Source organism: Mustela erminea, chromosome 6 (genome assembly GCF_009829155.1).
Source record: "Mustela erminea isolate mMusErm1 chromosome 6, mMusErm1.Pri, whole genome shotgun sequence".
Classification (NCBI taxonomy): domain Eukaryota; kingdom Metazoa; phylum Chordata; class Mammalia; order Carnivora; family Mustelidae; genus Mustela; species Mustela erminea.
The window spans coordinates 16778478-16793061 of NC_045619.1; the positions used below are offsets into that span (position 1 = coordinate 16778478).

General features: G+C 37.5%; 1 protein-coding gene across 7 annotated transcripts in view; it reads left to right on the forward strand.

Annotated features, from left to right (window-relative positions):
* SLC41A2 (solute carrier family 41 member 2) overlaps window positions 1-14584 on the forward strand; it is a 118887-nt gene that overhangs the window by 49500 nt on the left and 54803 nt on the right. For all 7 annotated transcript variants that reach the window (XM_032346530.1, XM_032346528.1, XM_032346535.1 and 4 more), the window contains 2 exons: window positions 6709-6780; window positions 9152-9296. In XM_032346530.1, coding sequence (XP_032202421.1) covers window positions 6709-6780; window positions 9152-9296 — 217 coding nt within the window. The remainder of the gene's footprint in view (window positions 1-6708; window positions 6781-9151; window positions 9297-14584) is intronic.

Here is a 14584-nt window from a genome sequence, read left to right on the forward strand (position 1 = left end):
CTCAGCAAGGAGCCTGCTTCCTCCTCTCTCTCTCTCTCTGCCTGCCTCTCTGCCTACTTGTGATATCTGTCTGTCAAATTAATAAATAAGTAAAACCTTTTTTTAAAAAACAACTTATTATTCTATAAAGGTAAAGGTTAAATGTTCCCAGATAAAAAGATACTTCAATAAGAAGGTTTCCTGTTTTAACAAGGGAGATTTAATAATGATGAATTCAAATCAGCTTTATCTTGCCCTCTTACTTGAGTCAAAATTTATCTCTAGCTTATAATGATTAACTTCAAAATTTTTTCCTGGATTTTAACCTTTTCAATAGTAGATATATATTATGGTAGATAATTGTTGTGTATATATAACAGTAGTATATAATTGGAAAAGAATCCAAGTACAGTGATTCTATAAATTGTTGGGGTTAAGTTCTGTTATCTGAGGTCTAGAATTAAGTTCTGTTCTGTTAAGTTCTGTTATCTGAGGTCTAGAATTTTCTGCTTCTGGATGCTAAATATAAAAGAGTCAAAAATGGCATCCTCTGGGGTGCCTGGGTGGCTCAGTGGGTTGGGCCACTGCCTTCGGCTTGGGACATGATCTCAGGGTCCTGCGATCGAGTCCCACATCGGGCTCTCTGCTCGGCGGGGAGCCTCCCTGCCTGCCTCTCTGCCTACTTGTGATCTCTGTCAAATAAGTAAATAAAATCTTTAAAAAAAAATTGCATCCTCTGTCCTAAAGACAACATATTTTTAAAGCCTCTAAATCTATTTTCCAGGAGCAAATTACCTAACACAGTTTGATTAACACTTTTCCACTTTAGGCAAAACTGATTTTTGTTGCTTCAAATGTCTTCTCAGAGAACTCTTGATTCTCTGAAATTATTTTGTAACATCCTACCTTTTTAATTCACTAATTCAAAAAATATTTCCAAACCCTTACAATGTGCCAAGTGCTCTTATGTGCTAGGGAATCAGCAATAAATAAAACAGAAAATGTTCCTGCCTTCATTGAGCTTAACGTTCCAGTAGAGGGATGTGAAAAACTGGGCAAAACCTTTTCCTAATAATTTTAAGTTACACTTCTAGTTCACATTGTAGAACTTCTAAAATAAAGAAAAATTAAACCCCAAGTAATAATATTAGTTACTATGGCATAATTTTGATATAGTTACAATCTCAGTATTGTTTCCTAAACTTGGCACAATTCTAAATTTTACCAGTTCTTGTCTGATTGTTAGATACAAATGAAACCACACATTCCTCTTAGTTCTTAATTTTAGAGTATGTTTCTTATGTTATAAATACCAACCCATAGCCATAGCTTTGCAGAGTGGAACTACTTAATGTTTAATCTAAAACTTTCAGGCATCTGGATTTTTAACTCGCCCCGTTCTTTGAAGCTTTACTGCGGTGTAATTGACACAGATCGACGACTAAAATTCGAAGTCCACAGTTTGTTGAGTTTTCATACATGGGATGCACGTGTGAAACTCAAAACCAAGATTATGAGTATAGACATCACCCCTGCACATTCAGAAAGGCTTTAGAGTATGTGTATGTGTGTATGTTTGTATGCATTTTGCCATGTTACATTTTATAAAATTTTTCAAGCATGTAAAAATATGTATAATAAGGTTTCTAATTCCAGTTAATGGCAGAATGAAGTAACGAGTGAACCTTTCCAAAGATTAACAATTAGAGAACCTATACAAACTGAAGGCAATAGAAAGTGATCAAAAACAGGTAGAAACTGAGTTCACCCTTAAAAGACCATGTCTACAGTGAGTAAGGATTGCAAAGTTTGTAGCTTTTTTCCCCAAGGCAGTTTCCCCAATCCCTGGACCTCATGTGGCAGAAAACCCACAGTCTTACAAGTCTGAGGTGACAGAGGTCAGGGAGTCTGACAAAAAATAAAACCCAAAACCAAAAAACTAGACGGAAACATGAGAGGGGCCTATACTTGATAGACAAATACACTGGCTAAGATTTGTGAGTTTTTTGCCTTTTTTTTTTTTTTGACCAGTTGCCTTTTGTGACTTGTTAATAGGCATAGTGGCAAAAAGTGGAAGTTTTATTGTCTTGAGTTATTAGATAACAGAGCTTGGAGCTGACAGCAGGTAGAAATTTTTTTTTTTTTTTTTTTGACAGAGAGAGATCACAGGTAGGTAGAGAGGCTGGCAGAGAGAGAGAGAGGGAAGCAGGCTCCCCGCCGAGCAGAGAGCCTGATGTGGGACTTGACCCCAGGACCCTGAGATCACGACCTGAGCCGAAGGCAACGGCTTAACCCACTAAGCCACCCAGGCGCCCCAGCAGATAGAAATTTATGGAGAAATCCCAACAGTAAGAGAAGAGTAGAAAGCAAGAGCCCCCAAATCTGGGTATAAGTTCTGCTCAGATCTTTGGTCGTCCATCAAACTTAGGTGTGGGGGTGATCCCCAAATGCCTAGGCTACAAAGCAATAGTTCCTAGCTGAAAGAACCAGCTTTACTAGAAGCAAAGATATGAACTACTTTATACTGTGAGAAGACAAGAGTCTGTAGTTTGAGTCTAGGGGAATTAATGGCCTATTGAAAGGGAAATCTAGTAATGCTTCGAAGAACATAACATCATCGGAATCATTGCTATGCATTATTATGCTGCCTAGTTTTTAACCGGAAATTATTAGATGTAGCAAGAAACAAAAAATTGTGATTCATACTTAAGAATAGTGAGATTCGGGGCACCTGGGTGGTTCAGTGGGTTAAAGCTTCTGCCTTTGGCTTAGGTCATGGTCTCAGGGTCCTGGGATCGAACCCTGCATCGGGTTCTCTGCTCAGAGGTGAGCCTGCTTCCTCCTCTCTCTCCGCCTGCCTCTCTGCCTACTTGTGATCTCTCTCTCTCTGTCAAATAAAAAAATAGATTAAAAAAGAAGAAGAAGAAGAAAAGAATAGTGAGATTCATACTCAGTCAATGGAAAGTGACTCAAAGTAGGCCTAGATGGGGTACCTGGGTGGCTCAGTGGGTTAAGCCTCCATCTTCAGCCCAGGTCATGATTTCAGGGTCCTGGGATTGAGCCCCACATTGGCCTCTCTGCTCAGTGGGGAGCCTGCTTCCCCCTTTCTCTCTGCCTGCCTCTCTGCCTACTTGTGATCTCTCTCTTTGTCTGTCAAATAAACAGATAAAATCTTAAAAAAAAAAAAAAAAAAAGTAGGCCCAGATGTTAGATTTAGCAGAATCTTTCAAAGCATCTAGTGTAAATATGTTCAAAGAACTAAAGGAAAAAAAGTTTAAAGAATTAAACAAATATGTTAATGAGTGCCCAGACAGGGAATCTTAAGAAAGAAATCATAGGCAAAAAGCTAAGACGATTTCCTTTTCTAGTTGCCAAATTTTTTAATTTACCAATTATGTGTTTTTAAATAGTTTCTGATTACAGCAGTTCCACATGTTCGGTGCTAAAAATTTGAACAATTCACTAATGAACAAAGAAGAAAATAAAAATTATCCACAAGCCCATCATTCAGAAATAACAATGGTTAACATTTAGGTTTATTTTTTTATATGCCCTTTTTGGGGAGCACATATTTAATATATATATATATATATATATTTTTTTAAGACTTTATTTATTAGAGGGAGAGCTCAATCCGAGGGGGAAGGGCAAATGGAGAGGGAGAAGCAGACTCCCTGCTGAGCAGGGAGCTCAAAGCAGCAGAACTCAGGACCCTGGGATCATGACCCAAACCAAAGGCAGATGCTTAAGCGACTGAGCCATGCAGGCACCCATATATATGTATACATATTTTAAGACTAATACTTGAGACTTTCAGTACCCTTGTTTCAAGTATTTACATACTAAATGTGTTTTTCCAGATCAATTATAGTATTTGTAAATCTATAATTTCAAGATCATTCTAACCCACTTTTATCTCTAGTCCCAATAAATATATTTTTTAAAGATTTTATTTATTTATTTGACAGACAGTGATCACAAGAAGGCAGAGAGGCAGGTAGAGAGAGAGGAAGGGAAGCAGACAGAACGCTCATTCTTGTTCCTCTCTACTCTGAAAAAGTTTGGTTGTTCATATTAATCCTAGGCCACTGAACAGTATGGTAGGGCAGCCCAATTTTTGGTTCAGTTTTTACGACACAGAGGCAACAAAGGTCAATTTTCTGTATCCTGCCAAACTGCTACTTCCACCCATACCATAAGTATTTCCCCTAAGTAGTTAAATTTGGATTGGCACTTCTCCTTTCTTTTTTTTTTAAATCCTTGCTTCTAGGGGCACCTGGGTGGTTCAGTGGGTTAAAGCCTCCGTCTTTGGCTCTGGTCAGGATCCCAGGGTCCTGGGATTGAGCCCCGCATTGGGCTCTCTGCTTGGCAGGGAGCCTGCTTCCTCCTCTCTCTCTACCTGCCTCTCTGCCTACTTGTGATCTCTGTCTGTGAAACAAATAAATAAAATATTTAAAAAAATAAAATAAAATCCTTGCTTCTAAAACTCTTTGCTTTATTTTTTAAAAAAGTGATTATTTTTTGTGAATATATTCTACTTTGTGTTTATTTCACATAATACATTGTGATTTCACACTATAAATTATATTTCATAAATGCGAAATATGTTTTATTTCACATCCTACACTAACTTCCTATTTCTTATTCATGATAGACTAAAAGATTCAGAGACATAGAGATCTGGAAGGGACTTAGAAATTGTGATCTTCATCAGTTATAAAACAGATTTAATGGAATAGTGTGACGTTGTTCTGTCAGTATGGGTTTGGTCAGTAGAACCGCCATGGTAAATATTGTGGCAATAAGGAATTTGATAGAACAATTTGGGCTTACACAAATGTGGGAGAAGTAAAGATCTGTGATGGCGGGGGGCGGGGGAGTCAGAGAAATAGCCTGAGACACTGGAGCAGGGAAAGAAAGACATGGGTGCATTGCAGTGTAGACCTCTGGATGCCTACTGTGTCTGACTACCAAGACCTTACAGAAATAATGGCCTCTCCTTTGCTTCTGCCTTCCAAATCTTAGGCAAGGTCCTGTCACTAGCAGACTGTAACCTGCAGCTTAAGGAAGAGGATTTTGAAGAAGGTGGTTCCAGGCTTTAGAAGGGACTAGTGGCAATAGTACCAAGTGACTGGCACTGTAGCATACCTAATTCATAGCATTTATTCATTCTGTGACTCACCTTTCTTGACCTCCTAGACCTTCCTGTATGTGTGATTCACCTCTACAGATCACCTTTCCAGATCATCAAGCAGTTCTGGGCTCTTGACATCTTATACTGTTTCATGGAATAATTTTAGATTGCTTCCTATAGACCTCTTCCTAAAAGTTATTACAGATAACACTAATTTCTCTCATGCCTATTTCTTTTCTTTTTTTTTTTAAAGATCTATTTATTTATTTATTTATTTGGCAGACAGAGATCACAAGTAGACAGAAAGGCAGGCAGAGAGAGAGGGAAGCAGGCTTCCTGCTGAGTAGAGAGCCCGTTGCCGGACTCGATCCCAGGACCCTGAGATCATGACCTGAGCTGAAGGCAGCAGCTTAACCCACTGAGCCACCCAGGCACCCTCTCTCATGCCTATTTCTTGAACATGAAACCTTTAAACATTGCTTGTACCTTATTACTGAGGCAAAGACTGAGGTTGTTGGAGCTACATTCACAACTTTCATGAATAATGTAGATTTCCCAGTTTAGGGAAAAAATCTGTAAATAAAGACAGCATGAATAATTATACTGAAAAACTGAAATTCTAAATATTTGCATTGCTGGGTACTTTGAGTCTAGAGCCCAGAGGGAGCCCAGAGGGAGGTTCGAGAATTCTGTTTTCCAAATCAATAATGGGAATGTTGACGGGAATGTTGACGTAGCACTTAATCTGCTGGCTTGAAGCCAGTGAGCTAAACTCTAGTCTGTCCGTAAACTATCCACAAATAACAACCCTTACATATCTCCCACTTCACCCGTTCACCTGTCTTCCATGACCAAACAGATGATGAATAATTGAAATGCAGCTCAGTATGTTTTTTTATTAATAAAGATCGTTCACTGCTTTCCAAATCATTGCATTAGAAAAACTTGACAGATTTGGGTATACATGTTTTGAATCCTAAATGGTTGAAAAGTGATGATTTTGCTTATAGAGCAATTGAATAATTTTTCAAGGAGTATTCTTCCATTTAGCAGAAAGATGTATAAATTTTAATATTGAGGTACATGATCAAAATTTATGTGAACTGAATGAATTTTTTATTGCTAACAATTTTAGTCTTGACTCAAATATAAATTATGTACATATAAATGATTTGTTTAATCCTGGGTTTTCTGGTCAGTAATTCTTCAAATTACATTAGTTTCATGATATGACATAAAATGCCAACAGCTCAAAATTGTGTAATTATTTATATTGGGTCTCAGTACACAAAATTTGGCACGTTAGGTTAACATTTGATGATGTTAATTGTAAACAGTGGACTGATTGGTCCACTAGTTCTTGTGAGCTAGTAATTAAATTAAAAAATATATTTTTCTAAACATCTTGGACAAGCTAAATGTGAGATACAGGACTGGTGGTGAATCCAGAATTATATTTAAAGTACAGTGTGTGTTATTAGATTTGCTAAAGAATTATCTTTGGCTTTAAGACTTCATATGCTTATTTAAACATTTAAACAGAGAAAGCATATAGATTAGTCAGTGATACATGATGAAAGTATCTATCTTAACAGGTAAATATTGGGAAGATGGATTCACCCATTGAAAAGTGGAACCTCATAATTGGCAACTTGGCTTTAAAGCAGGTAAGTGATGCATGTGTGTATTTACAGGTCTTGGGTTTATACATCTAGGGTTTTACTTGCAAGAGTGGAATAAAGTTTAGCCCTCTTAACTTTACCAGTTAATTATTTCAGGGGATCCAAGACAATAATTTAGTACCCTGAAGAAATGATAGAATAAACAGATACTCATGACCTCTAAAAAAATTTTCTTTCTCTAGAAATTGGTCAGGTTCTTCCAAATATTGAAAAGTATATAAAATATATAAATTTTTTTATCATGTGTTACAGAGCCAGAATTTGAGTATTTGAGTTAACATCTGTACAAATAAATATTTTGCACTTCAATTGCTTAGGTTCTGTTTTTTCTACTTTGATTTTTTTTTAAAGTAAATCTTCAAACTGAACTTTTATATATTATAGTCATATGTTTATTTAAGAGTTTTTCTTAATTTGTTAATGTTACTAATGTTTATATAAATGAGCACATTAGATTGTCAGTTACATATACACTAAATCTTGGATTATATAGATTATCTATATCTCCTTCTGATCTCAGATAAATGTCTCTTCCTCCCCAGCTACTTCCTATTACGCCCAAGACACATGACCACAGCCTCCTAGTAACTTCCTAGCAAGTGGGCTTAAGGGACACTCACTAGTTTTAAGCTTAGCTCGATTAGGACATCATATTGAGAAACATGGCTGCAGAACAGTAATTTCATGTATTGCATTTCAAAGACATAGAAATAAAAGAATTTTTTGAATATGGGCTTTTAAAAAATATCTGTGTAGCTGCTTCTAAGATCACAGGGTTAGAAATAAGAAAGTCTGGGATTTAATCTCCGCTCTAACATTAACCAGCTGTATAAACGTTGTTACTTTACTTAACTTTTCTGGGCTTCTTCATCCTCTTCTTTTAAATCACAGTATTGCATTAGAGATGTCAATGTTCCTTTCCAGCTTGAAATTGTAGGAACCTACTCAGGGGTAATAAAATATTGAGCAAGTAGCCTACTATAAATTAATATATAAATTAAAATTTGGAAAATACATTCCATTTTATTCTTTAAATATTCTAAGCTCTTACCAGGTAATACAAGTGGTGATGTAAATTATTCATCACATCATTCTAAGACCTTCCATCCCAGCTTTTAATTTTTCCTTCCACTCTTCATCTGCCCCCTTCCCTTGTAATCCTCCTTCCCTACAGATGGTCAGGATGGGAGCCAGAGATGGCTCTGGATTCTTCCACCACATGGACTGGCTTCAGAGAGTCTGTGAGCACCTAGAAATTCTTCTTAGTCTTGAGTGCATCTGTGTTTTCATAGAGAAAGGAATCTTTACAAAATTTTTGCCAGGCTGTCAGAGGAGTCCAGGACACCAATACAATGAAGAATTTGGAATTAGGTTCCCTTAGGGCTTCTTTAGTTCTCACATTTTACTTAATAGGATTCTATGAGTTCCCAGTGTTACTTTCTTTAGTCGGGGGGTTCTTTGTGCCAACACTGTGGGAAGCACTTTTGTATTATGTAACTCATTTAAATCTCAATTTTCAAATTCAGTATTACTGTTGTTACTTTATAGGTCATGATTGTGTTATTCGTGAGGTTACTTTTTAATATCTCTACCATTTGCCCACCCACCCACCCACCCACCAAGAGCTGGGGGAGAAAAGGAGATAAATCTATTTTGATCACTGTGTGGCCCAAGACCAACCACCTTGTATAGCTTCTAAAGATTTTATGTTTACTTATTTGATAGAGAGCACAAGCTGGGGGCAGCAGGCAGAGGGAGAAGCAGGCTCCCCACCGAGCAAGGACCCGATGTGGGACTCGATCCCAGGACTCTGGGATCATGACTTGAGCCAAAGGCAGGCTTTCAACTGACAGAGCCACCCAGGCGCCCCTAGATTCTCAATAAATACTTGTTGAGTGAACGAATTTTAAATAACTTGCCACAAGATTGGGCAATATAGCCAGGAGGCAAACTCCTTTTGTTGGATCACAAAACCCAATTTCTTACCAGCACTGCCTCTGGAGAGTCCAAGTTCAGTTGTAAGGATTGGGTACCTTTCAGTCTTCTTAGATGATCTGTGGGTTACACCATCAAAGTCACTTGGGATGCTTGATAAAAGCAGATTCCTGGACCCCATTCAGGACCCCAATGGCACCTGGTTATGACAGTTTGAGAACTCACTGCCTTTGGGAATATTAGTGCTGCCTTGGGGAATATTAGCGCTAAAATAGAGTAGCTTCTTCAAAAGGTTAACGATGCAGCTCAGGGACTGTGTGCACTGCTTTCTTTGGACTTTTGGTATGCATATTTACACAATCAAGTAAAAACTGGTTTTTGAAATGAATAATTCAGTTGGACTTCCTGAAACAATTTTTAGGTTCAAGCGACAGTGGTTGGTTTTCTAGCAGCTGTGGCGGCGGTTATCCTGGGCTGGATTCCGGAGGGGAAGTACTACCTCGACCATTCCATACTTCTGTGTTCCAGCAGTGTAGCCACTGCTTTCATTGCGTCTCTTCTACAAGGCAAGTAAATTTATGAATGTCTGCCCCACGGTCTTTCACTTTCAAATAATTTGTTTTCCATGTTGACTATTTTTATTAAAATGATGCTTGTTCATTGTAAGATCAACAGGGAAAATTTTTAAATTTTTATTTAAATTCCTTTTAGTTGACCTCAATGTAATATTAATTTCAGGTGTATAACACAGTGATGCAACACTTCCATATATGACTCAGTGCTCATCAAGATGAGTGTACTCTTAATCCCCTTCATCTGTTTTCCCCAGTTCCCTCCAGGCACCTCCATTCTGGTAACTACTAGTTCTCTACCATTAAGAGTCTGTTTCTCGGTTTGCCTCTCTCTCTTTTTTCCGTACGCTCATTTGTTTATCTCTTAAATTCCCTATATGAGTGAAATCATATGGTAATTTCTTCCTCTGACTTATTTCACTTAGCATGGTACTTCCCATCTACATCATGGCAAGTGGCAAGATTTCATTCTTTTTATGGCTTAGTAATATTCCATTGTATATGGATCTGTCACATCGTCTTTATCTATTCATCACTTGAGGACCACTTGGGCTATTTCCATAGTTTGGCTATTGTAGATAATGCTATAAACACTGGGGGGCATGTATCACTTTGAATTAGATTTTTTTTTTTTATTCTTAGGGTAAATAACCTAGTAGTGCAATTGCTAGACTGTAGGGGTAGGTAGTTCTATTTTTAACTTTTTGAGGAACCTCCATACTATTTTCCAGAGTGCCATATCAGTCTGCATTCCCACCAAGAGTGCAGGCAGAAGAGAAAATTTATCTATAAGCTTTTAAAATATCTTATTTCAGATACACTTATATATATTATATATAAGCCTTAGTAAGTATAGAACAGGCTTTATTTCTTTTTTCTTTATTAACATATAATGTATTATTAGTCCCAGGGGTACAGGTCTGTGAATTGTCAGGCTTACACACTTCATAACTCACCATAGCACATACCCTCCCCAGTGTCCATAACCTACCCCCCTCCTCCCAGCAGCCCTCAGTTTGTTTTGTGAGATTAAGAGTCTCTTATAGTTTGTCTCCCTCCCAATCCCATCTTGTTTCACTTTTTCCTTCCCTACCCCCTAAACCCCCAAGGTTGCCCCTCAAATTCCTCATATGATCATTGTCTTTCTCTGATTGACTTACTTTGCTCATCATAATACCCTCTAGTTTCATCCACATCATTGCAATTGGCAAGATTTCATTTCTTTTGATGGCTGCATAATATTCCATTATATATATATACACCACATCTTCTTTATCCATTCCTCTGTTGATGGACATCTAGGTTCTTTCCATAGTTTGGCTATTATGGACATTGCCGCTATAAACATTCAGGTGCACGTGCCCCTACAGATCACTACATTTATATCTTTAGGGTAAATACCCAGTAGTGTGATTGCTGGGTCATAGGGTAGCTCTATTTTCAACATTTTGAGGAACCTCCATGCTGTTTTCCAGAGTGGCTGCACCAGCCTGCATTCCCACCAACAGTGTAGGAGGGTTCCCCTTTCCCTCCATCCTCACCAGCATCTGTCATTTCCTGACTTGTTAAATTTAGCCATTCTGACTGGTGTGAAGTGGTATCTCACTGTGGTTTCAACTTGTATTTCCCTGATGCTGAGTAATGGGGAGCACTTTTTCATGTGTCTGTTGGCCATCTGGATGTCTTCTTTGCAGAAATGTCTGTTCATGTCCTCTGCCCCTTTCTTGATTGGATTATTTGTCTTTGGGTGTTGAGTTTGATAAGTTCTTTATAGATTTTGGATACTAGCCCTTTATCTGATATGTCCTTGGCAAATACCTTCTCCAATTCTGTCAGTTGTCTTTTGGTTTTGTCCACTGTTTCCTTTGTTGTGCGAAAGCTTTTGATCTTGATGAAGTCCCAATAGTTCATTTCTGCCCTTGCTTCCCTTGCCTTTGGCGATGTTCCTAGAAGTTACTGTGGCTGAGGTTGAAGAGGTTGCTGCCTGTGTTCTCCTCAAGAATTTTGATGGATTCTTTTCTCACATTAAGGTCATTTATCCATTATGAGTCTGTTTTTGTGTGTGGTGTAAGGAAATCGTCCAGTTCATTTTTGTGCATGTGGCTGTCCAATTTTCCCAACACCATTTTTTGAAGAGACCATCTTTTTTCCATTGGACATTCTTTCCTGCTTTGTAGAAGATTAGTTGAACATAGAGTTGAGGGTCTATTTCTGGGCTCTCTATTTAGTCCCATTGATCTATGTGTCTGTTTTGTGCCAGGACCATACTGTCTTGATGATGACAGCTTTGTAATAGAGCTTGAAGTCTGGAATTGTGATGCCACCAACTTTGGCTTTCTTTTTCAACATTCTTCTGGCTATTCAAGGTCTTTTCTGGTTCCATATAAATCTTGGGATTATTTGTTCCATTTCTTTGAAAAAAATGGATGGTATTTTGATAGAGATTGCATTAAATGTATAGATTGCTTTAGGTGGCATAAACATTTTCACAGTATTTGTTCTTCCAATCCATGAGCATGGAACATTTTTCCATTTCTTTGTGTCTTCCTCAGTTTCTTTCATGAATACTTTGTCATTTTCTGAGTACAGATTCTTTGCCTCTTTGGTTAGGTTTCTTCCTAGGTATCTTATATTTTGGCTGCAATTGTAAATGGGATTGACTCCTTAATTTCTCTTTCTTCTGTCTTATTGTTGGTGTATAGAAATGCAACTGATTTCTGTGCATTGATTTTATATCCTGACACTTTACTGAATTCCTGTACAAGTTCTAGCAGATTTGGAGTGGAGTCTTTTGGGTTTTCCACATGAAGTATCATATTGTCTACAAAGAGCGATAGTTTGACTTCTTTTTTGCCGATTTGGATGCCTTTAATTTCTTTTTGTTGTCTGATTGCCGAGGCTAGAACTTCTAGCACTATGTGGAATAGCAGTGGTGTTAATGGACATCCTCGCTTTCTTCCTGACCTTAGCAGAAAAGCTCTGTTTTTCCCTGTTGAGAACAATATGCGCTGTGGGTTCTTCATAGATGGCTTTGATGATATTGAGGTGTGTACCCTCTATCCCTACACTCCTTAGAGTTTTGATCAAGAAAGGAGGCTGTACTTTGTCAGATGCTTTTTCAGCATCTATTGAGAGTATCATATGGTTCTTGTTCTTTCTTTTATTCATGTATTGTATCACATTGATTGATTTGTGGATGTTAAGCCAACCTTGCAGTCCTGGGATAAATCCCACTTGGTCCTGGTGAATAATCCTTTTAATGTACTGTTGGTTCCTATTGGCTAGTATTTTGGTGAGAATTTCTGCATCTGTGTTCATCAAGATATTGGTCTATAATTCTTTTTTGATGGGGTCTTTGTCTGGTTTTGGGATCAAGGTAATGCTGGCCTTATAAAATAAGTTTGGAAGTTTTCCTCCCATTTCTATTTTTTGGAACAGTTTCAGAAGAATCATATTAATTCTTCTCTAAATGTTTGGTAGAATTCCCCTGGGAAGCCGTCTGGCCCTGGGCTCTTGTTTGTTGGGAGATTTACTGCTTCAATCTCCTTACTGGTTATGGGTCTGTTCGGGTTTCCTGTTTCTTCCTGGTTCAGTTTTGGTAGTTTTTATGTCTCTAGGAATGCCTCCATGTCTTCCAGATTGTCAAATTTTCTGGCATATGTTTGCTCATAATATGTTCTTATAATTGTTTGTATTAGAACATGCTATCTGAAGTTGTCTCCTGGCCTTAGGTATTCTGGTGGAGTTCCCAATGAGCTCGGGAAAAAAAATCTATGTATTCACTAGTTTCTGTAAATTAAATTAGTTGAGAAACTCCTTTCTGGAAATCATGCAGAGGATTTACCCGTTTGTCATTTGAGTAACAAGGATTCTAGGAATTCCGAATTTCAAAAGCAGTCCCTGTGTTAAAATTTTTTTAAAAGTTTGAGATTTAAAAAAAAATTTCTTCACTATTTCTGTGGCAATACAGATATAACCATATGCTCAACCCAGTATATTGCTGGCTATAGACTTTTAAAGAGCCAGAAGATTTAAAAACTTAACTACATTAGAATTTTTCATTTGGGATATCATTCGTTGTATTTATTTATTAAGAACTCAGCACTGGAGAACTAGTTTATTATGAAATCGTAATGATAAAGACTTTGTTCTTTTTATTATAAAATTACCATCTTCTTACCCTTACATCACCAGCAAGGTGAAAAATAGAAAATTCTCATGTCAGGTGATTGTACAAGTGTTAAGGTAACTTTTTTGGTTAGGTTCTGGGAATTTAGGGTATCGTATTAAAATTAAGACTTGACTTCCAAAATATTTTTGAGCATTTTTTTGGGTTCTTAAATTATATTAGGGGTAGTTTCTTGTCTCTGCATGGAATTACCAGAATTCAGGGGAGTTAACACTGGCCAAAGCAGGGTGAAGTTAAGTTACTGGGAAATTTTTTTTAAGACTTTATTTATTTGAGAGTGGTAGAGAGAGAGCACAAATAGGCAGAGCAGCAGGCAGAGAAAGAGGGAGAAACAGGCTCTCTGCTGAGCAGGAAGCCCGATGCGAGGTTTGATTCCAGGGCCTTGGGATCATGACTCGAGCTGAAGGCAGTCACTTAACCGACTGAGCCACCCAGGCACCCCAAGCTACTAGGAAATTAATTTCTGGTAAAAAAACAAAACAAACAAACAAACCCTAAAGCATTAGCTTCTTTCTCTTTAAGTTCATTTGGTTCTGTTTTTTTTTTTTTTTTCTAATCTTATTTTCTTTAGAGAGGTTTAAAAATTTTCAGTAAAAACTATTTTATTGTCCAGGATTTTCAAAATCATAAGAATCCAGACCTTGAAAATATATTTACGTAAGGTTCCTTACTTTGAATAATGTGTATTCTAATTTTATGAGAGCTTGACCTTTATATATGTATACCACATACTATTAACCACCTTTTGTAGGTGAGAAAACTGACCCAGGTAAGGTGACTTCTCTAGTTTCATCAGCTGGGTTACATTAAATGAGAATTACAGGCTGTTTCCTGACTCCCAGCTCTTTCCACTGGTCCATGCTGGCAAAATATCTGTTTTCAGCTGAAAAGATACGGATGGCATTCTGTCCTAGGAGAACTTTCCATATCAGTCTTTAAATGTGCTGACTTTGAAAGAAGAATTCTGTAGGATTGCATCTTGATTATTACATAATGCATTTAAAATTTTTTTCTGCTATTGCATGTTTCCCCAATATTATGCAAAATGTGAGTCTGTAGATTGAAAATGTCTCCAGAATACAACAAATGAGAC